Below are 22,486 nucleotides of genomic sequence, written 5' to 3'. Positions count from 1 at the left end.
GTGAAAAAACGTACCCTACCGTCTCTACTGTGAGATAGAAATGGTAACACTACTCGACACCCCGTACGTTGCAGTTACAAGTTCGAAAACCTATTACATGGGTATTTTCCCAATCAGCGAATGATTAACTTTGGACAATCTTTATCTCGGAACTATTAGGTTAATCTTGAAAGAATTACGGCGAAAAATTTTATGGCAAATCCCGTCAACTTCATCTAAAAATATCGAAAATCTGCTGATGCTTTTATGTCTACATTTCACCATAGTACCTTCACCGACTTTTCCTGCAGAAAACAATACAGAAACAGAGCGAGAAACAACTTTGATGACCTAGTTTTGCAACCATCTGAATTCTTATCGTCGCTCTTATCTCATCAAATTTAAATAAATTTAAAAAAAAATTGTGATTTTATTAACGAATCACATAGAACATTTTGATAAAAACTTAAACGTAATATTAGCAATACCTACCAGCATCGTAGGTTATAGTAGATCTTTGAACAGATATCAGGTACAATAAATTTCAATCAACCCATTTCGACGTTGATGTTCTTACCTTTGGTCTCTTCTAACACAAACAGACCGAACAGTACACCCAGTAGACTAACCGCCGCAAATATCCACATGCAGGAATGCATATGTATAATGGCGAGCAAGGTTGGATAAAACTTAACGATAAGGAACATGAATAAACTGATGAGTGAGAGACAGTACGATGTGCCGGATGAACGGATCTGAAAACAAGGAAAACCAATCAGAACAATCAAAAGGCAACCAAAAAAAAAATATTGTCGCCTCTAACCTTCACCGGTAGCACTTCCATCAACACAACGAATACTAGCGGCACTAGGCCAATGTATGCCATAAATACGGAAAATGATATGCTGGTCACGGGTACCCAATCATATCCATCCAAATCGAACTTACTGTACGACAGATATGTGTATGCTCCCATCGCCGACAATCCGATGGTGGTGCCGGTAGATGAAATGATTAGTAAAATTCTTCGTCCAACATTATCGATCAAGGTGGTGGAAATCGTTGTGGCAATTATTTGTATCGCAATCATAATGATGGACGATAGACTTGGGTCTAGCTTCGATCCAGAGTCTTTGAAAATGAGTGCTGCATAGTTCATCATGACCGGTGACCCGCAAAATAAACTCAGACAGATAAGACTGAATCCTTTGAGCAAGCCTATTCGTGCTTCACGAGTGCCTTTAATTTGGAACAGTTTCTGGTTAGTACTAGACGATTACGTTCACAGTGGCGGGAGCTTTCACTTACAAAAATCTCTAAGATAAACTTTCTCGCCTCTATCGATCGTTTGTTTAGCTATAAGTTGAACCTTGTCCCATTCGTTTTGAAATCTTTCCCTCTCTTCTTTCGTGTCTTTGTTGCAGTTCTTGTAAAACCTTAATGACTTCTCTGCATCCTGTGAGTAATGCAAACAGACAAAAGTAAAGAAAATGGAAATTAAAAATGACAAAAACCGAAAGCTTACAGCGAATCGTTGCTGATTCATTAAATCGTTTGGTGATTCAGGCAACAGTAAAAACGAGACCGTGAAAACTATCGGAAATATCATTATCACAAACGGTGCTGTACTATAGGTTAAATATGCGCCAGCTATGTAAGAAATCATGACCCCAATGCAAGTGAAGATCATCAGAAAAGATCCTAAAATTCCTCGAATGCTGGTGATGGAATGGACACGTCAATTAGTTGTCTTGTAAAAATATAAATTGAGCTTACTGATCGTCGGCGATTTCAGCTACGAATAACGGGATGCAAACGTATGTTCCGCCGCCAGTTAAACCAGTCAAAAATCGACCTAAGTACAAGATTTCGATTCGAGTGGCCAATGATACGGTAATCCAGAATGCCTTAAAATTGGAAGAAATTAATAAGTCTCGAGATAAGAGGCTCCTAATAAGCAGTTGTCTTCAAAGAACAACTCGGTTGTTTAGGGATCAGTCAGGAAATTAAGAATCGGATCGGGTTCGAGGTGACATGTTTCAATTCAAGTTGACCCAAACCGGATTTCAACCAGAACCTGAACTAAGATTTTCGGGTCGAACTCATTCATTTTCGGATCCGATTCGAGCTGAACACGAAATCGAAATTTTCAAGTTCAGATGAAGGTCGGGCGAATCTGAAATTTTAGTCAGTCGGTCATACCGAACCCGTTTCGAGCATTACAGAAAATGTTGAAACGCAATCAATTCAACTCACCAAATTCGGCAACGCCAGCACACAAAACGTTTTCTTTCTACCGAAATATTTTAAAATGGCCATAAACATAAAGTTGCCGACGAAGCCTCCAATGTATGTCATCGATCCGACCCATGATGCAATCTCGTTATTTATAGGTCCGTTCTGGAGTGGTGTATGGTCCGATTGTAAGACTAACAGCGACGGTGACAGCCATCCCATCGATCCACCATGAGCCAAACACACTAGATTCGCTGGATTTAGAATATATTTGAATGAAGTTGGGAAATCTTTTTTGACCCGAAATTACAATCGAAATTTACCACAAATCACAGCTAGGAATTGGTTCCTTACATGACTGAATTTTATATTTTTATACGAACTAAGGAAAGACATTTTCGCTTTGTTATTGCCGAGGTTATTGCGCTACAAACTTCAAACACATCCTAACTTCTTCACCAAATTTTTATTAATGAGGCAATTAAAAGCAAATTTCATGATAATTCAATGTTATCAGAGACAGTTGCGTATTATATGCCGTTGATACCTGAAAGTGTCTAAGATTTTGTATTATTTTTAGCGTGGCAAATGTGCACCGTCATATCTTTCGACAATAAACGAAAACAAAAAAGCTCTAGCGCGATTAAAACATTTGTGTGTTGTCTATGGGCCAATTAATACTGAATGAGAGTAAAACAAACTGATAAGAGGAATACGCGTAATGAGACTCTGTGTTGTCGCCTCTTAGTTGTAGCCAAAAGTATTATCAATCAACAGCTGATTTTACTGGCTTCTCATTCTGTAGTTTAGGTTTCGTACTTTTCGCTCTCTGTACTAACGTTGTCAAGAAGTTGTCATGGTTTCATGTACTATTTCTTTCATCAACTCAGATCTAGGTTGGACTGGCTCGAAGAAACCTACCGAAACTTCATACAACCAAAGGCTATCTATGTAACACTTACTCATAGATATTCTAATAGTCCGTTGCCAATTCGCAACGTTAAACATAGCTAACGCCGACCCGTACGAAACACCTATTCGTATCAAAAGCCTTTAATGTGAAACTCTTCATTTCTCTTACTTCATTTTCTTCTCTGCTGAAAAACTATTCTCCCTTTAAAATCACTTACATTATCCACTCTTTGCCTTGTTATCATATACAACTAAATTGCCGGAGGCAATATAGACAGCCCCGTACGAAGACAAATTTCATAAATTCCTATTTAAACAGCTATATACCGCTATATTTACCTATATTTCACTGTAAATAAACATTTCACAGAGGAATATGCTATTATATAGCTCTATATACCTGTATATAGCTCAATACAGCTGTATATAGGTATATATAGATGTCCGTATATGGAATCCCTGAAACCCCACACACATAACAAATTATTTCCATGTTAACAGAAACTCTCTAAGTATCATTTTTCCCAAGATATTTCTATTTTACTAAAATCCAATATGGCCGCCGGCAGCCATTTTGTTAGGAGACCGGAAATAGTACCGACGCTTTACATTCGTTAAAAAAAAATTCATGAAATTCGGTCAAAATTTACTCGAGATATTGTCAAAATACACCACGTTCACTGTACTTCCGAGTAGCCAGATAAGAGCTCACTCCAAGAGACCTAGCTCACGCTCCGGAGAACATAATTTCATAAAAAAAAATTTCCCTGATTGGTACGGTCAATACCTATCTAATAAAGCTAAAACAGACGAAATATGTTCAAATGTGGCCGACCTACAAGCAAAAACTGCTTGCCGCCCTGTGCCTGTTCCATACCAAGGGGTCTAACTCACGAGTCGGTCATCCGATTTCCATAAACTTTTTTTTGTCGATCGGTATTGTAAATACCTTTTATTTGACGTATCACTTACAAGTTTAACGTTTAAATGTCCGGAGATATCTTCGAAAAACCGTAAAGCACTTATTGGGCCACAGCTCGGGAAGGGTCGATCCAAAATCACTCATCTTCGAACTTAGCCTGTCTTTTGACATTACCAAACGGGAAAAAAAGAATTTTCAAAATCGGATGCGTTTTACTCAAGTTATCGTGCAGACGGACAGACGGACAGACGGACATTTTTTTTCGCGGATTTGGCATCTCTTGACAACCACAATAGGTTTCCCCTTAATCAGGGAGTCCAATTCGACGTGTTACAAACGTATGCGTAAACCTATAAGACCCCAGTACTTCGTACGGGTCTAAAAATATCGAATGTCCTATTTCATACACAGAGACTATTGTAATATCTATGTTCACACACCACACATACACTACACATTCAATCTAACACTCTACACAACATATAGACGTTCGAAATAAATATCATTTGTCTGAACCCGTGGCTTTGGCGCTAGAGCTCCCGTGTTCAAATCCGCGGCTGGGCAAGATGATTTTTCCTTCATTCCCTTTCTACGTAACACTTACTCGTAGGTATTCTAAAGCCTTTGATACAACTCATTTGTAAAAACCACCAAAACCACCAATCTGAGTCTCAGATTGTTTTAGTTCATCATTATTTACATCGATATCATTGCTTCAATATCAACCCAAAGCAACGTCAAGGTCAAGTGGGAGAAACTTCATGAAAGCACAACATTACAACAGAATATTGAAAGCATCAGTTGTTAGACTGAGGTCCTTTAACTCACTATGGGAAAGTGAGAGACCAACTATTAACCTATATGTATTATACGAGTGCCCAGCCAAAGCACCTAGCAGGGTAATAGAAAAAAAAAGTACTTTAATCGACGTATGCGAACATTTTCATACCTTTTTAGGTCTTTTTTCCATAGGAAAAATACCCTATTGTGGACACTTTGTCTGTCTGTCTGTCTCTCTGTCTGTCTGTCGGGTGTTCCAACTTTATGAAAATTTTGGAACATATTATTTGATAATGCAATGTCACTATGAGCAAATCAACACCAGGCAAATAATAATTATTTGTTATCTGATAATTGATAGCTGATAGTTGGCATTGCAATTCGAAAACTTGGTATTTGGTAGTTGACTACAAAACGTAATTTTCGGCAGAGACGTTTACTATTCGAGAGCTGATCACTGACTGATGAAAGTATTCTGCCTGCTTGTCTATTTATATTCGAGTATTTGGTATTTGGTAGTTGTCAGCTGGATTGACATTGAAAATTGCAATGTAACCATGAGCACATCAACACCAGGCAAATAATAATTATTTGTTATCTGATAATTGATAGCTGATAGTTGGCATTGCAATTCGAAAACTTGGTATTTGGTAGTTGACTACAAAACGTAATTTTCGGCAGAGATGTTTACTATTCGAGAGCTGCGCACCAACTGACAAAATTATTCTGCCTGCTTGCCTATTTATATTCGAGTATTTGGTAGTTGGTAGTTGTCAGCTGGATTGACATTGAAAATTGCAATGTCACTATGAGGAAATCAACACCAGGGAAATAATAATTATTTGTTATCTGATAATTGATAGCTGATAGTTGGCATTGCAATTCGAAAACTTGGTATTTGGTAGTTGACTACCAAACGTAATTTTCGGCAGAGATGTTTACTATTCGAGAGCTGCGCACCAACTGACAAAATTATTCTGACTGCTTGCCTATTTAAAGCTTGAATTTTTGGTAGTTGACTACCAAACTGGTAGTTGACTACCAAACTGGTAGTTGACTACCAAACTGGTAGTTGACTACCAAACTGGTAGTTGACTACCATACTGATAGAGAGGTGGTAGAGATGTTAACTGTTTGAGAGCTGCACACCGACTGATGAAATTATTTAGGCTGCTTGCCTATTTATAATTTGATAATTTGGTAGTTGACTACCAAACTGGTAGTTGAATACCAAAATGGTTGTTGAATAGTTGAGTTTGGTAGTTGAATACAAAATTGGTAGTTGACTACGAAACTGATAGAACGATGGTGGCGATGTTAACTGTTCAACAGCTGGATATCGACTGAAGAAACTATTCTTCCTGCTTGCCTATTTGTAACTCACGTATTTGGTAGTTGGTATCTCGAGAAGTGAGAAAATTGAGAGAAAGAAAAAAGACCTCACTAGGCTTATAGCCGGTCTATTCTTGTTTTTTCATAATGTCATTGCAAAATTACCATTAAGGCTCACGGTGGAACAACTTTTTTTTTTTCGACAAGTCAATGTACATGAAATTTTACTCATTATTATGACAGGACGTCACCTCACGATTACTTTAAGCCCAAATTTAATAGTAGATTACATTGGGTGCTGCGGAGATAATTCATTACACGAGGGATCAATTTGTGATACGAGCCGAACTCACAAGTGTGTTTTAAGCAACAAGATTTGAAAACTGTTTGACTAGGGTAGAGTTTGCATATCCGAGCCGAAGGCGATGTATGCAACTACCCGCTAGGTGCTTTGAATAAGCCATTTTTCACCCTTAGGAAATCAAAAGCACGTAGAAACAATGCGACATAAGCAATATTCTATTACTATGATAGGTGCTTTGATACGACCAACCGAATCAAAACCGCTGAAACCAGTTAAGAAAGGGGTCTCTTCACTTTCTCAGACTAACGATCAGATTCGGTTCAGTTCAGTTCTTCCGTTAAGTAATTTTCAGGTCAACTAAATATTGCACAACAGCGGGAAAGATACTCTAATATCATGCAATTCCATTTGCTCAACGTATTTCGAAATCCAAAGACATCTATTTAGTCTCCGCAAACAAAAGGCAGCACGTAATGATGACTTAACAGTATATCTTATCAATTAACCCGTTGATAGCGCGAAAAAATGAAGTCATCAACTACATTACGGCATGGTCTCGATACGATCTGAATCTGAACTGAGAAATGAACGATCAATGTGTAGTACATTTTTGTTGATGCTCAACTGTTCTGACTGAACATATTCAATTTTACTGTGGTATTTTCCTGCAAGACTACACAAATTTAAATTGAATCATAAAAAATCGTTCAAGTCACTGTGTACCTGCTGCACGATTATCATCACACAATTAAAATATAAAAATTGTTATATTGTCAGACACCGTTATCAACTCAAGTGGTTGGTATTGTAATCACTCAAAATTCACTCCTTTCAACTTTTAACTCGTATACGAGTATAGTTATACGAGATCTAAGACATGATATAGAGAGAATAGAAAGAAAACCAAACGTAAGTGTAGTAGGTGCAACTCAGAATGACGATACTTATTACGAGAAGTAAAAAGTTGGAGAAAATTAGGCTCAGAGGATTCAGAGATACAGTCATGTTTTTCAGCTGATGATCCACTCATACAAATTCATACAAAGAAGAGTTTAGAATACTTTAATATCTGATCTTTGGAACCAATATCATAACGTTTAAGAAACGGTTTGCGTTCAACTACAAATTGAAAACAGTCTTGAGTACAAAGTAGAGAACATTTTTATGTCCCAACGTCTCAATGTCGTTGGATGTTGGTTTATATAATTTGTTATTAAGCAACGTCATAGCACTGCACCTAGCATTACCACTCGTAAGTAAAACGTATTAAGAATTCAAGCTCAACCCAAGAATGCATGAATTTTGTCGTACCGAGAGACAGTACCTTAGTTTAGTTTCATCAGTATAATGTAATTCGCTACCTTTTTGCTGCTCAACTGTTATATGATTATAATTGAAGTAGAATCAACACACAAAGGCAAAACCATCATTTTCGTAACAATGCGATTAACACAGATGTGGTAAATTCAGTTTTTATTTAGTCTTCGAGTAATTACAACAATCAACATCAGTATTTAACGACCGGAGTTCTTGGCAACGTTAGCTCCTTGTTGGGCACCTAAATTTAATTTTTTTAATAAAAGAATTTTTTTCAATAAAACTAAATGTTTTACCGAATTCAGCTCCTTGAACAGTTTTGCTGGGATCGCCACCACTACCGACGAAAGCTCCAACACCGCCTAATTTTTAAAATTTATGGTTAGCTCAACTTTTCCACTAAATTCTTTATTATTCACTAACCCGTTACTGCTCCACCTGGGACTGTAACGATTCCTGTACCAACTTCAGCCACTTTTTTTAAAGGCGAATTGGGCTTTGAGAATGCAATAGCAAACAAAGCGAACAACACAAAAATAAACAATTTCATTTTGAGAATGGAACAAGGAGACACTTTTCAAAGCACTTCGGCGACTATGCTGCTGAGGCGAACCGTCGTGCTTTTATACCTAGAACGATTTTTTTGAGCTTGATAGTTAAGGCAGATTCCGGTTCTTTGCTTACATAAATTTATTCTGCCTTTATTTACAATTATTAAGCAAATGGTGTCGCTGTTCATAAACTTGTTCCCGAATGTGACTTTGAATTTCATTATAATTTTTGAAGTCAATATATAGCAGACAAATAACTAATATCACCCAAAATGCGTGTGTTATATCCATCTACAGTGTTGTAAAGATATACCCATCAAACTTCTATTTTGTCGATAGTAAGTTGCATTCGAACTGAGTGTTTATGTTTTTCCCTAGCTGTTTGTTTAATCAAAATTTTAAATTAATTCAACAAAAAAAATCATTTTTAACGAGACAATAGAACAAATGAATTTCTCTGAGATTTTGATGGAATAAGAACGAGTTATTTTAGTGACTCCTCGTGTAGAGAATATTAGTATTCTGGTTACCGGAATTTAGTAAACCTGATCTTGCACGAAAAAGTAATTTCTTTGAAAAAAATTCTTAATTGAACGGGTTCGTTTTGTCGTACTGAATAAATATAGACAATTAATTCGAAATTTATGATCTGTGACTAGATTGTCCACTAAAATGGTTTCCACATTTTTAGTCTTAAGCGAAAACACGTGAGAGAGTCGTCCGTCGTCCAAGTCATAGAGTCCAGACGTACTTGCTGAATTTTGAATTTTTTGTTAAGTTTGTATGACTGTTATGTTCGTTCAAGGGTCCCGTAATGCCAGTAAGCTCTTTCAAGACCTTTGTATGCTTGCTAAGAGGACCGAAAGTAAAGCTGTCAATTCGCGGGGCGAAAGCTATCGCTTTCGCCCCTTAAATTGACATTTGCTTACTTTCGGTCCTCTTAGCAAGCATACAAAACTTAATACGTAACTCTTTCGGCCTCCTCAATCGATACGTAAATAACTATTGTGTGCCATAAAACGAAAGATAGGAAAACCTGTTATCTCTGCTGTTAATTTGAAACATTATCCGGCTCAATGATAACCATCTGCAGATCACACGCTCAATTTTTTCCTCCATGTACCAAGTCGTCCATAATGGGATAAATTCTGAACCCAATTCCTCACAGGAGCCAAAGGCGAACCTCATTGCTTAAAATACACTCGTTAGTTTGGCTATCACAAATTGATCCTTCATTTAATGAACCACTTCCGTCGCATCCAATGTAATCTGTGTTTTTTTTAATCTACTATTTTTAGAGAGACATTTTTGTTTTAGAAGTCATTTGGAAGTGATTGTTGTTGCACATGAAATATGAAATTTCAGAATTGGTAATTTTACAACACAAAAAATGAATTTGGCGAAGATAATGTACTTAATAATATATTTAATAGTAATAGCAATTACCATAACCTTTCAAATCATCTTTGACAGACTCTTCCCCCTTAATATTACAAGGTTTTTGTGCACAAAGCGATTATCTTTCCAATCTGTTATCGACAGCGACTACTAATAACAATCGTTGATCACTAGTGTTTTTATACAACACTTTGTGCGGTTGCAACCAAGGCTACGTAGACCGTCATTATTTCAATATGTGAGAAATGTATCGCAAAAAATTTCAGTAACTTCAAATGCGCATTTCAATTCTACTGAACTGTACTAAATTTATGAAAATTACAGCACAGTTCCATAAACTTTTTCTGATAATGACCACAGTTATCTGTGTAGCCTCATCACTTTTTCGACCATGGTCACGGCAGAGTAAAGTTAACCAGGCAGGAGTGGACGTTTGACAAGAGACCTGAATAATCTAGTAGCCCTATATTTTTTGCGAATTAAATTTTTCAATTTATGTCAGTGTTCATTTGAGTTCATTTTCATCCAGTGTATTAGGTCCCTTATTTGACGTTTCGAAAATGAACCGCTTCTGCCTGGTTTATTTTACTATGCCGTGCTATGGTCCGGAACAACTTCAAGTGGCGAAAAGTCAAACACCAAAAAATTTCGAGTAGCGGTACATTAGACCCATTAGGCCACAGCACTGCTCCTTCATGCTAGAAGATTAGACCGTTCTCACCTTCATGAAACGAAGCTGTAAGATAATTTCGTTGCGTTTTCATTGTATCATGATAGCGTGGCAGGTATGGAGGAGGGGCGTCGACTTTTTATTTATTTTGCTGTAAAAGAAAGTAGTACTGGTGCTCACTGAGCACGGCTCAGTATCAATCAACTTTTTAGGAAGTGGTGCCCAAACCTCACTTGTCCTTAGAAGTCGGCGTCCCTGGTATGGAGTAAAAACAACAAAAAAAAAACGTAACGAAAATAGAAGATAAATCTTGAAGCTTCTTTTATGAAGGTGAGAATGGTCTAATATACCCAAAGTCTAAAAAGTGGCTTTTCAGGGTCTATGGACCATTCCTAATGAACACTATGCCAGTTCTCAATATGACCATTATCAGACATGAAATCATCAACAATACCCGCAATTTTCCTCTGACATTGTCGGTACGACAGCACGACGGTTTTATTCAAGCAACATTGCAGTGAACAATTCTTGACAGTTCATCTGTCAAAACACGCATCGATTTACAAAACATAAATATTCTGCAGGATTCAATCAGACTGATGTCGGAGCGTCTTTGCATCCAAGGTTTATTCTGTAATTAACCGACTTGTAATGGCGATGGCGAACAACCACTTCTTCACGTTGCAACAGCAAAATCTCAAATACAAAAAGAAATATTTGCGACTGAAGAAAACCATCAAGGGGCTGGTGTTTGTAAGTATACTCGGCACATACAGTAACAGTAAACATTGCCTGTGACTATGACTATTTTATGATGTAATCATATAGACAAATGCAGCACTGTGTGACCAAGTTGTTCAGATCCAGGAAAGCATTCTCTGCGTCAAGGAAGAACGGCGCTTTTTATTCAAACGATTAATGGAACACGACAGTGATCTGTTGAACGAACTGAAACCAATCAAAACTGAAGAAACTGGCAATGTGACCAAAAAGATTAAGAAACGTTCCAATTCGGAAGCCAGTTCAAAGAGTCGTGTCAGTTCTACAGCAAAAGCGGCGAAGAAAATGGAATCGACTCAACAGCAATTCGTTCAGACGATTTCCATTAATCAAAATGGTCGTCCCATCTATCCAATAACAATCGGAAACTTGTCCATTCATGACTTGGGCGCAATAATTGTTGATCGTCCCGGATATCATACGGAAAATTGGATTTATCCCATTGGATTTGTGTCGACAAGAATCTACGGTCACATCAAGGAGCCACACAGGAAGTGTCTGTACACATGCAAAATTATCGACTGCGGTGACTATCCACGATTCGAAATAATTCCCGAAATGATGCCAGAATATGCCATTGCAGGGCCTTCGGCCGATCTGTGCCATGCGGCCCTGTTACAAACAATGAACCACAATTCGGACGGCCGTGAATTGGCTGTTATTCCGCAAGGCGAATACTTCTTTGGACTGGCTCATCCGGCCATTGCAACGTTGTTGCAATCATCGACAGTCATCAAGGAATTGGTGAATTTCAAAGAATTTCCGCAGGACATTTTCACCATCGAACGGGAAAACGATCCAACAATCAGTTACGATGCGCTGCAGAAATATTCATTGCCGGTTTCGACCTACCATACAGTTCCGATGGTTCCGAAGGAGGAACTACCGCCCGAGGAGTTATTAGAACAATCGGACGGAACTTCATGTTCTTTTACTTTACCATAAGTCGACAATGTGTGATGATTTGATGAGGGATTTGATGTGTCGAAAAATAAAACGTACAACGAGACCATCCCAAACTGTGAATTTACTTTACCTAGTCGCCGTTATGTGAAGATATCTTTGATCTTTATAGTATTTTACTAAGATCGTCACTATTTGAGTCGTGCTTCTGCTGAGTATAAAGCCTCCCCCAACTTGTGATGACAACAATCTTAGTAAGTACTCAAGGTATTAACTTTTACCATCCCAGTATGGGATGGGCGGGGAATAAAATTTTTATTTTCTCCATTCAACAAAAAAAATCACAAAGAAAATTCTCTGACTCGGGCAGTGATTTCGAATAAAAAAAACAATAAATGACTTCACATACCACAATGGTTGCTGCAACACTTTCCTCGTCATCACTTTCCGTCATAGTCTTCATCATCAGAATTGTCTGATTCGACGTACTCTTCATCCTCATCTTCATCGATAATTTTACGCTTTGCCTTCGTTACCTTAGTGTCACTGACCGGTTCAACTGCTCCACCACTCGATCGATGGTGGAAGACAAACGAGACACATTTGGCCACTTCCCATGCGTTACTTAGAATCGTATCCGGCAGTCCTTTGTTATTTGTGCAATGGTACCATTGTGACAGATCGGACGTACAATCAGAGTCTTCCGGAGGTAGTTTCGTTTGAAGGTTATTGACGCAACGTTTACATTTGAATCTGGTGGAGAGAGAATGAAACGATTTGGTGTGAGTTTGATGGGGAAATGAAAACCAGAGTGAGATGCACTTACTTCTCATGAGTATCGGACAGACAGTTCTCCTCCAGTCGAAACAGATGCCGTAGATCGTCCTTCGTGAAATGTCGTTCGCCATCTTCATTTTGATCGACCACTGTATTCGACAGTGCCTTTTTGTGTGCTTGCCGTTGAAAGATTTTCTCTTCAATCGATCCGGTCTGCAAATAAAAAATGGATTTTTCATATGCCCTTCATAACCAACCAGACAACCATTACCATTAGCAGTCTGTATATGAAACAAGGTTTCTTCTGGCCATCTCTCCACACTCGTGCCATAGCTTGTTCGTCATTGGCTGGATTCCAGTCCGGATCGAACATGATGAGTCGATTGGCGCCGATAAGATTCAAACCGCAACCGCCAGCCTTCGAGCTGAGCATGAAAATGAATTGATCCGATTCGGGTTTGTTGAATTCGTCGACCACTTTGCTTCGTTTCTTTATTGTCATTGAGCCATCCAGACGAACGTAACGGTAGCCTCGTTTACGGCACAGTTTTTCGAACAGGTCCAGGGTTTGGGTGTAATTTGACACCAGCACAATTTTGTCGGTTGTATTGGCTTTAATGCTCGCTAACATCATATCGAGCAACATAATCTTGCTGCCGAGTTCGGGTCGCAGTTCTCTGAAACGAAATTATTTTCAAAATTCGATTCTCTCGATAGAACAAGGGCCATGAACACACTTTACGCTGTAATCGGCCGGCAGAATTTTAGCAGCATTCTCGAAACCCTCAGCTCGTTCCATAATTTTGTCGTAGATCAAATCTGGATGATTGCACAGTTTCTTCAACGAAGTGATGTTACTCAATGCGGTCAGACTAGCTTTCACTTCCGATTTGTTCAAAACATTTTTCTTTATCGAATCCGATGCAATGAAACTTTTGTACAGCGCCTTTTGAAGTGGCGTCAGCTCCACGCAGACGACCATCTCGAATTTGACCGGCAGGTATTTGGTGAGAATTTGATTCGTTCGTCGGATCAGACATTGGTTGACGATGTTTGTCAGGGCGGTTAAACGTTCACCTGCCTTTTGTCGTTCAGAGTCGGTGGAACCAGCGTCTTGTCCACGAAGGATTATGTTTTCGTATTGCTTTTTGAACTCCTGTTGGTTTGGTTGGAAAACACGGAAAATTCGTCAGTCAACCATTGAAATTGAATTCAGCGGTGCAGTTGACCGAATCTACTTACGTTTCTTGATCCCAATAATCCAGGATTGACAAAGTGAATCAAGCTAAAGTACTCGGTTAGATCATTCTGGATGGGCGTACCTGACAGCAATACTCGCCGTTTCGTTTGCAGACCCATCAGTGCATTGTATGTGAGATTTTCGCAGTTTTTCAAGCGGTGACCCTGAAATGCCGATTGTAAATTGTGCAAATTCTTCCCTTGTCAATCAACAATCAATTCTCACCTCATCACACAGCAACAGACCGACCTCAGAACTGTTCAAAATGTCCGAATACAAACGGAACGTTTCATAACTGAGAATCAGCACTGGTGTTCCGCTTCGTTGACCTTGATTGGCCATAAACTGTGTCAACAATCTCGTCGTTTCTTCTTTCGACCCATTGTCCAGGGCCAGTGCATTCACTCGATTTCCTAACCATTTGCCAAATTCATTGTACCAATTCTTCACCAGCGAGCTCGGACTGACTATAATCGCCTTGTTTACGGTCGGCTTACATTCGGGACTTTGCCTCAGCAAAGTCCATAGTAATGTGATGCACTGCAATGTCTTTCCGAGACCCATTTCGTCGGCCATGATGCAGCCTTGAAAATCGCCACGAGCGCCAGTCACACAGTCATACATGAACTTGACGCCTTCGCGCTGATGAGGCCGCAGGACATTACCTACAACAGGATCGACCACAACATGAACCAAGATCTTTGACTTGTCAACTTTTAGCATATCATGCTTCGACATCTCGGTTGTGGGCGGAGTGTACAATACCAATGCATTGCATGCGAAGGGATCGTGTAGGGCACGGCGGAAAACGTTTTTCTTCAATCCGAGGCATCGATTTCCAAATGTGTCCGGAATGTAATCGGGAATGGGTACTTTGAACGGTTTGCTGAGAATCTTGTGAATAAGTGTTTCGTACTCCGATACGGAAAGTTTGGGCGCCGGTTGTGTGAGTGTAACATTTTCATCACGACATTTACGAACTTTGCGAGACGGTTCGATGAGCGGTGATTTGAAGTTGGTGTTTGGTCGCTTCAAGTCAGTCAATTGACTCGGCGCCATGCTACGACGCTGCAAAAAAGAATTACATGAAAGTTAGAAGGAGTTAGGCGGGGAAAACATTAGGCAGAAGTAGGAGTCCTGGCTGTGTCGGACAAGCTTATGGGGATAAAAATTACGCAAGTTACAGAAACAAAGTTTCATTGAGGTCAGGCAAGTATACCGAATTCCGCCAGTTATTGCATGACAATACGTTAATTAAATTGTCGACGATTGTTCTACACGAACTTACCATTTTTTCTATTGCTAATATCTCGAATTTATTTTCAAAGCGAAATACTTTTCAAAAACAAACGTAAGACTATGAAAGGATTAGGATCAGTTAATTTTGTTGTCACAACAAAAGACCGTATAGGCATGTTCACTTTAATCAAATTATAACTTCCGTGCAGCTTGTTCAGGCACGAAAAATTCTCGGTGAAACTTGAGCAAAGTTAAATTGACTGCGCTGTTTTGACACAAATCGTTCAGAAGCATTATCGTTAACTGTAAGGCTGTAAACTTTGGTGATGTATCGCAGATACAGACCAAAGACGCGCAGATACGCGGGTGACATGTCACACACAAAATTTGACATTTTTGTAGAAGATGGATTCACAAATTGGACAATTTCATAGTAGGTTAATTCTGTTTTTTGTGTACCCGCGTGTCTAATAAAATGGTGGTCTACGTCACCTCCCTAACAGTATGTAGCCTTGGTTATTGTAGCTTTACATCTTTTACATACAAAACAATTACTTCAATCAAATTCCATATTTTCCAATGAACGTCAACACAAGGCATGGTCGAATGTCATACTTTGTATGTAGCGGAGAACATAGCGATTTCATCTAAACAAACTCACCTCTTCTGAGAGGTGAGTTTGTTTATATGAAATAGCTGTGTCCTCCAATGAATGTACAAACTAGGTACGATCGGTCCATACAGGCCGTAGGAAATAGCTATTTCATATAACCAAACTCACCTTTCAATGAAAATCATTGAAAAATACAAAATACATCGCCACAAAATTAAATTACCTCGGCGACGATTCTCTTAACTCAAAATATTCGTAACTTGGCAGTTGCGTGTATAAAATCCAATAAGAACAGTCAAGCAACGAATTCTTAAAGTTACGAATGTTTCGAGAATCTACGCCCTGAGCAACTCCCAGTGAGAGTACTTCCGTTACTGAACGAGCTCTTGTCAAAGTATTTGCTTATCTTTCAACATGTTTTGATGTTAGTGCAAAGACCGACGATTAGTTTGTTATAAGTTGCCTTAGGGTACTTGTCAAACTATTGCTTTCTCTTTCACTAAAATAGACTGTTATGATCAGAGCGAGAAAACCGAAGACTAGTTATTATAACTTTCCTTGAAAGTACTTGTCAAAGTATTTACTTCTCTTTCAACGTTGTACGTTGAGAGCGAGAGGACCGAAGACCAGTTTACTATAATTTGCCTTGGGGTACTTGTCAAAATATCTATTTCTCTTTCATCATAACACTCTATACTCTATACTCTATATTATTGTGATATTAGGCATTTATAGGTCCCAAAGATTTGATTTAATTTTAAAGTGGACCTTTATAATTAATTAGCAGGAAAATTATTTAAATTTGTTGACCATTCCTACGCTTCAAAAAAGTGTATCTGTCAAATGGCCAAGGACAATAGACAAATATAAACATAAACATTCAAAACATGTTTGTGATGTCAAAATTTGTAGAGCGTCTTTGAAGCGTGAAGCACTTTTTCATGTGTCGGGGCCGAAAACAAAGGTTTTACAGAAATTTTTTCGGGTTTTCCTAAAGGCCTAAGACCCGCTGGCCAAGATTACTATTCCACTTACTCGTGACGAGTTCAATTTAACAAAAAAGGGTTCCTGAATTTGAATTTTTACACAATATGTACAGCCACCTCAATTATGTTAGAAATTTTTATGCGACCTCTTGATTTTCTTCGTTCTACAGTTCTACTCATTCTACCTTGTTATATGTTAAGAGGCTCCAAGTTAAGACACAATACCAAAAACAGAAGAAAAATGGGTTATGTTTGGATAGACATAGACTCACGTCAAGATTAATTAATTTGGACCTTGATTATCACGAATTTGGTTTCACATTACGTCACTTGATTTCTACAATGATTTTTCACATTTAATTTACTTCTGCAAGGCAAAACAAAATTTCACGATAGGTACACTTTGTGTTAATTCCACAAGCAGCTATGTTTAATTTAATCATTACACTATTTATAATGAAAATTTGGTCTCACTTCATCGAAATTAGGTGTCATTTTGATGGAATTAATTAAAAATACAATTTTACTATCACGACGGACATTTTGTTTTCACAATATTTCTATGATGGCCGACTTATAGGTTGCAGGTTGTAGGTAATAATAGATGGGTAAGCACAACAGGCCCACTGTCGGCTTAGGTGCAGGGGTTTTGCCCCATCCACTCATACTAAACTAAACTAAACTAAACTATGATGGCCGACTGCGACGTTCGAATTTCTATTGTCATTAAGGATAACCACAATGATATTAAGAATAATCACAAGAGTTTCATTCGAATGAAACGAGATGGCGACGTAGTATTTGGTTTGCATCAAAACTGAAGGCTAGGAACCTCTTAATACGGTTCGCTTTGTTTTTCGGAGGTTGGAACTGTTGAAACTTAAATAAACAATCGAACACACGAATTTCTTGGTAACAAAATTGAGTTAAGGGCATAGAGTTACACTCGAGAGATGTCAAGGTGGCACTGTCATTATTTTCCCATATATGTTTATGGTTTCCTTTGATCGGCAGCGCCACAATGCCACCTCTCGAGTATAACTCTATGGTTATAGCGAAAGATTAAATTGAAATTTAAAAATTTGAAAATGACCACTAAAACAAGTGAACCGTGTATGGGACCACTTTGCGCATCTGAAAAGTCAACTGACTCAACTGTCATTTGATTGAATTTTCAAAACAACTTCATCAAAATAATAACAGAAAATAACTGAAATTAGAAATCAAAATATCGTTGGTCCCATCCTGAACATACATAGCCGAACTAAACAGTCAGTCGGAGATGGAGCAGGAATATGAAATTCAGCATTTTGGATTTTCTGTTGCCGAACTGAAAAAAGAGAGTAAGTCACACAGCACCCCACGCAATCGTAAGTAACCGATATTCTCAAGATAATTTCCATTCAGCCACCGATATGATTCACGGCGAGATTGACAAAGCGTGTGACATGCTGGTCGGAAGCATTACGACAATTCCACAAGTGGACGGTAACATAGCAGCGGAAATCGACCGAAAGAAGAACGATCTAGCCAGCGACATAAAGGAATTGCTGAAAGAATCATTGGACGAAATGGGCAACATTATGACGGACCATTTCTCGATTCCGCGGAATGTTACGCTCAGCACAGATCAGTTGAAGTTGAAGAGCATCGATGTCAACGAGGAGCATTTGCAAAAGGAGCTGGACGAACGAGTGAGGCACTTTATGAGGGTTCGTTGACGACTTTTGACTCTTCTCATTACATCGAGTAATTAGCGGTGCGCAAAGATTGACTAGTAGCAATGAAAACAGCGAGAGGGAAACGACTCGAGCAAATACTGACGAATACACGGAATTGCCTCCTCTATGCGAACCATTTCCTTATACTGCCGTAATCATTCATTGGTGCTGCTGGCGTCCCTCTTCTTTTATATTTTCTCTATTTCTTGCTATTGACCTTGCTACTTCCAATCGTATCAGTCGAAGGGAATGTCATTCTAAAGATATAAGGCGCCACCGAAATAGGTGGGTCAGTATTTGCTCGCTTCATTTACTCCTCGAAAACCAGTCGTTACAATTACATGCAAGGCAATCATGGGGCACATCGCTAATTCTTGTCGCTGCTGTCGATTACTGATGACATGAGCGTGCTAACTATCTGCATTATGTTACAGTTGGAGCAATTCTTTAACGCATTGAGCGATGAACTGGAATCGTACAACACAAACGAGAATTTGCTGCAGCAACAGGAGTCCATTCTGGACATGTGTGAAAGACAACTGATAGCGGCGCAGTCCGACTTGAATTATATCGATGAACAAACGGCTAGGGTCAATACGAATTTTTAACCATTCGGAGAATGTTCTGTTTAGCAAAGAAAGAAAGAGAAGGAGTGAAATACAAGAGAAACGAAAAATGTTTTGTTCAAAAGTAAGTCTTTTGCCTTAGTTCTTCATATACTACTCTTACAGCATATCCATGAAGAAAGCCTTCACCTCTCTGCGGACATCATGTTCGGACATGTAATTGGTTAGCACACCGGCTATAGCTCTCAGGACATTAGTGAGCGATGAAAATGTTGGCTTGTTGTTGAATGAAAATGTCCTCGTCGACCATCTGTACTTCCCAAGCAATTTGATGGAAAACAATGCGGTCAACACGGTTCTGACCGAGTACCTACAATTGTACGCATTCAGTGTCACAACATTTGATGCTTCGGATACCTAGAGAAATGGAGCGAAAGTGAAGCCAAAATGTCTCCTTCCTTCCTCTGCAAAAATGTTTGACTTACAAATTGTTTCATGTAGTCAGCGCCCTCCAGTGCAATGTTCAAAATCACCAGATTAAAGTCACATGAAATCGGAATTTTTGGCATCACCAATTCTTTCCAACTCTTTAGCTGTTTGACTTGATGCGCTCGAATAGCTTCGTTATCCCGGCGCGTTTCAATGAGCTCATTCCTTCGCTCGATTCGAATGGGTTCTTTTTGTTGTTGCGGTCCAATGGGTCCATTACACTGCTCAGTTCGAGCGGGTTCTAAGTGTCGTTGCGGTCGAACGGGCTCATTATATCGCTCAATTCGATTGGGTTCTTTATCTCTTTGCGATCGAATGGGTTCCTTAGCTCGCTGCGATCGAATGGGTTCTTTATCTCGCTGTGATCGAATGGGTTCCTTATCACTCTGCGATCGAATGGGTTCCATATCACTCTGCGATCGAACAGGTTCGCTAACTCGCTGTTTTCGGCTGGGCTCGTCACTTTCCACACCTTTTATATCACTTAATGCTTTCAGAACTGCCCAGCTAGCCTCTTCGATTTTGGTCAATTTCGTTTTCATATACTCGTCGGCTGCTTCCATTTTCTCTCTGACATAACGCTCCAAACTTTGCAGTTGCGTTGCGATTTGGTGATTTTGTTTAGTCAACAAACTTATATTCAAATTTTGCGTCACTATTCGCTCATGGATGCTGTCCCGAAAGTCATTGACGCAACTTTGATTGCCTGTCCGCGTGCTGTTATAATCGGACGGTGGTAGCTCGAAATTACTCTCATGTGCTGACGAATGGATGACTTGATTGAATGTGATCTCTGACTGATATTGCATTTCCATATCCGGGATCTCCTGAATCGAATTTTGACCGTAATCTCTGCACGATATCTGTTGACTCAAAGCTTCCCACTCTTTTTCAACTTCCATCTCCGGGATGTCCTGTTGCGAATGTTGACTGGAATCTCTCGAAGATATCCGTTGATCCAAAGCTTCCCACTCTTTATCAACTTCCATCTCCGGGATGTGCTGTTGCGAATGTTGACCGGAATCTCTCGGCGATATCCGTTGACTTAAAGCTTCCCACTCTTTATCAATTTCCGACTGCAACTTGATTTGGGAATTGTTTGACCGGTTCTCATACTCGGACAGAAATGTGTCGCTTAAAACTGCTTCCGATGTCATTGAATCCACGTCCCGTGGTCCATTAAACATAGGTGTTTCCGACCTTGACACCATCGAATTTGTACTGAATAACAAACTGGAATATTTCTTCGACACATTCGTTCCAATCGTTGACGTAATCGAGGCCGTCGCCTTTTTTTGTGTTAATTCAGGTACCGAGAGCATTTTAATGCAGGATGACTCTGAGAACGATACTTTCGATTTTAGTGACGAGGCGGTTCGAACTTTCGACAACAAAATGCGGTCTGATTTTCGCGTTGAAATAGGTTTAGACACTGGTGCATTGCATCTTTTCTTTCGTCTTCTCTTTTTTCGCGCCTGCAACGGTTAAATTTAATTGTTTAATAAAGGAGGCAGCGTTGCGAAATCTTATGTTTCGATGAGTCTACTATTTTCAGTCAATCGATAAAATAACAAAAGAAATGAAAAATTTAAATTACAATTTCGATTGAGGCTTCAATGGTATTAACGGAGCTGTTAATGCCATCCGATGGCGGCAAGAAAGTCTTTTCCATTTTTAACTCCAATTTCTGCTTTTTTATCCAATTAAACAACTGTGACAACAATGATTTACAAACACAATTTTTGACCTAGAAAACAGTCTGACTGAAGCCTTTCTGACACCGCCTAACGATTTCAAAATTAATAGGATCGAGTGTAGCCGCCTGGATTGTTCAGCCGTGCATATCTCTATCTACGAACCTGTCACGAAACGATAAAATTGCCGTCACATTGCATATAAAACTTAAAATAAATTTGACAACTTAGAAGCTATACTGTCTCGATGTTGGTTAAGTGATACAAACATAGCACCACTTCAAGCACGAACATACTCATTTTTCCCACGTCGAAATGCCGCCAAATTTTCAAAAGTGTATGCGTGTACGATCACTTTCGCGTCGTTGTGTATAGTTATGTTCATTCTAGAAGTAGAGCTGTGATACAAATAATGACATTTGGTTTGAGTCTTTCATACGATGTAGGATGCGTTTAAAACACCATTCACGTTAAAAATTCCATCCATGTTTAAAAAAATCATGAATATCTCAACGACCCGAGGCCTGACCTCAGTGAAATTGTTCAGTGATTTTGCAACTACTATCCCGAAACTCAGGAATTCCGCTGGAAAAACAAATTAAAAAATAGTTACTTATGGCTCGACTTATGGTCCTTGTGGACCAGGTGTCAGGCGTTTTTTTTAAATGTCAAATTCCACCCACCCTACTAATTACAGTTGAAAGAGAACTACATTTCGTTACTGGTGTCGTTGTTTTACATGTAATTTTACATTTACAACAGCGTGGCATTTTTACCACCTTAAAAAATGTAGTTAGGTTGCTAGAGAGGGTATTGCTTTGATTCTAAGAACTGTCTGTTATTAACGTGCAGTCGGTTAGTTGGTTTTATTAAATCTGACCACCTAAGTTAAGTGTCACGTTGTTTATACTAATGTTTCAACGTACGGACGGACATTTATAATATAGATAAAAGTACATTGTGCACCGTGTGGCTTTGAGTAAAAAAAATAGTTATTTATCTACAAAGGCAGGTGGAATGTATTTTTTTCGCATTAGATGCCGATTGTATATGCAACGTTATTCGCAATTTAAGACGG

General features: G+C 39.0%; 5 protein-coding genes across 6 annotated transcripts; 2 read left to right on the top strand and 3 right to left on the bottom strand.

The window, feature by feature from the left end:
* Window positions 1-392: 392 nt before the first annotated feature.
* Window positions 393-3,045, bottom strand: LOC119078521 (facilitated trehalose transporter Tret1-like). The gene is made up of 7 exons (XM_037186085.1): window positions 2,538-3,045; window positions 2,236-2,468; window positions 1,756-1,886; window positions 1,505-1,697; window positions 1,288-1,435; window positions 803-1,218; window positions 393-734 (listed from the first exon to the last, which is right to left on the bottom strand). The coding sequence occupies exons 1-7, from the start codon at window positions 2,608-2,610 to the stop codon at window positions 528-530; spliced, it is 1,401 nt and encodes a 466-aa protein (XP_037041980.1). The 5' UTR covers window positions 2,611-3,045; the 3' UTR covers window positions 393-527.
* Window positions 3,046-10,939: 7,894 nt separating this feature from the next.
* On the top strand, window positions 10,940-12,195 carry LOC119078533 (transforming growth factor beta regulator 1). The gene is made up of 2 exons (XM_037186100.1): window positions 10,940-11,153; window positions 11,229-12,195. The coding sequence occupies exons 1-2, from the start codon at window positions 11,052-11,054 to the stop codon at window positions 12,123-12,125; spliced, it is 999 nt and encodes a 332-aa protein (XP_037041995.1). The 5' UTR covers window positions 10,940-11,051; the 3' UTR covers window positions 12,126-12,195.
* Window positions 12,196-12,353: 158 nt separating this feature from the next.
* LOC119078510 (DNA repair and recombination protein RAD54-like) lies at window positions 12,354-15,484 on the bottom strand. Its single transcript, XM_037186071.1, has 7 exons — window positions 15,389-15,484; window positions 14,326-15,168; window positions 14,103-14,264; window positions 13,598-14,016; window positions 13,132-13,537; window positions 12,910-13,073; window positions 12,354-12,836 (listed from the first exon to the last, which is right to left on the bottom strand). Exons 1-7 carry the CDS (start codon window positions 15,389-15,391, stop codon window positions 12,524-12,526), a joined length of 2,310 nt encoding a protein of 769 aa, XP_037041966.1. The 5' UTR covers window positions 15,392-15,484; the 3' UTR covers window positions 12,354-12,523.
* A 2,613-nt stretch (window positions 15,485-18,097) lies between these two features.
* Window positions 18,098-19,349, top strand: LOC119078547. The gene is made up of 3 exons (XM_037186117.1): window positions 18,098-18,281; window positions 18,346-18,650; window positions 19,094-19,349. Exons 1-3 carry the CDS (start codon window positions 18,221-18,223, stop codon window positions 19,265-19,267), a joined length of 540 nt encoding a protein of 179 aa, XP_037042012.1. The 5' UTR covers window positions 18,098-18,220; the 3' UTR covers window positions 19,268-19,349.
* On the bottom strand, window positions 19,326-21,524 carry LOC119078514 (probable serine/threonine-protein kinase kinX). Of its 2 annotated transcripts, XM_037186076.1 has the most exons (4): window positions 21,312-21,498; window positions 20,789-21,189; window positions 19,711-20,701; window positions 19,326-19,642 (listed from the first exon to the last, which is right to left on the bottom strand). In XM_037186076.1, exons 1-4 carry the CDS (start codon window positions 21,384-21,386, stop codon window positions 19,385-19,387), a joined length of 1,725 nt encoding a protein of 574 aa, XP_037041971.1. In that variant the 5' UTR covers window positions 21,387-21,498; the 3' UTR covers window positions 19,326-19,384. The 2 variants fall into 2 exon arrangements, with proteins under 2 accessions (XP_037041971.1, XP_037041970.1); XM_037186075.1 differs by having other exon boundaries at window positions 19,711-21,189; window positions 21,312-21,524.
* Window positions 21,525-22,486: the final 962 nt, after the last annotated feature.

The sequence above is a fragment of the Bradysia coprophila genome, unplaced genomic scaffold (assembly GCF_014529535.1).
Source record: "Bradysia coprophila strain Holo2 unplaced genomic scaffold, BU_Bcop_v1 contig_297, whole genome shotgun sequence".
Taxonomy (NCBI): Eukaryota; Metazoa; Arthropoda; class Insecta; order Diptera; family Sciaridae; genus Bradysia; species Bradysia coprophila.
This window is presented reverse-complemented; position numbering and strand designations above follow the sequence as displayed.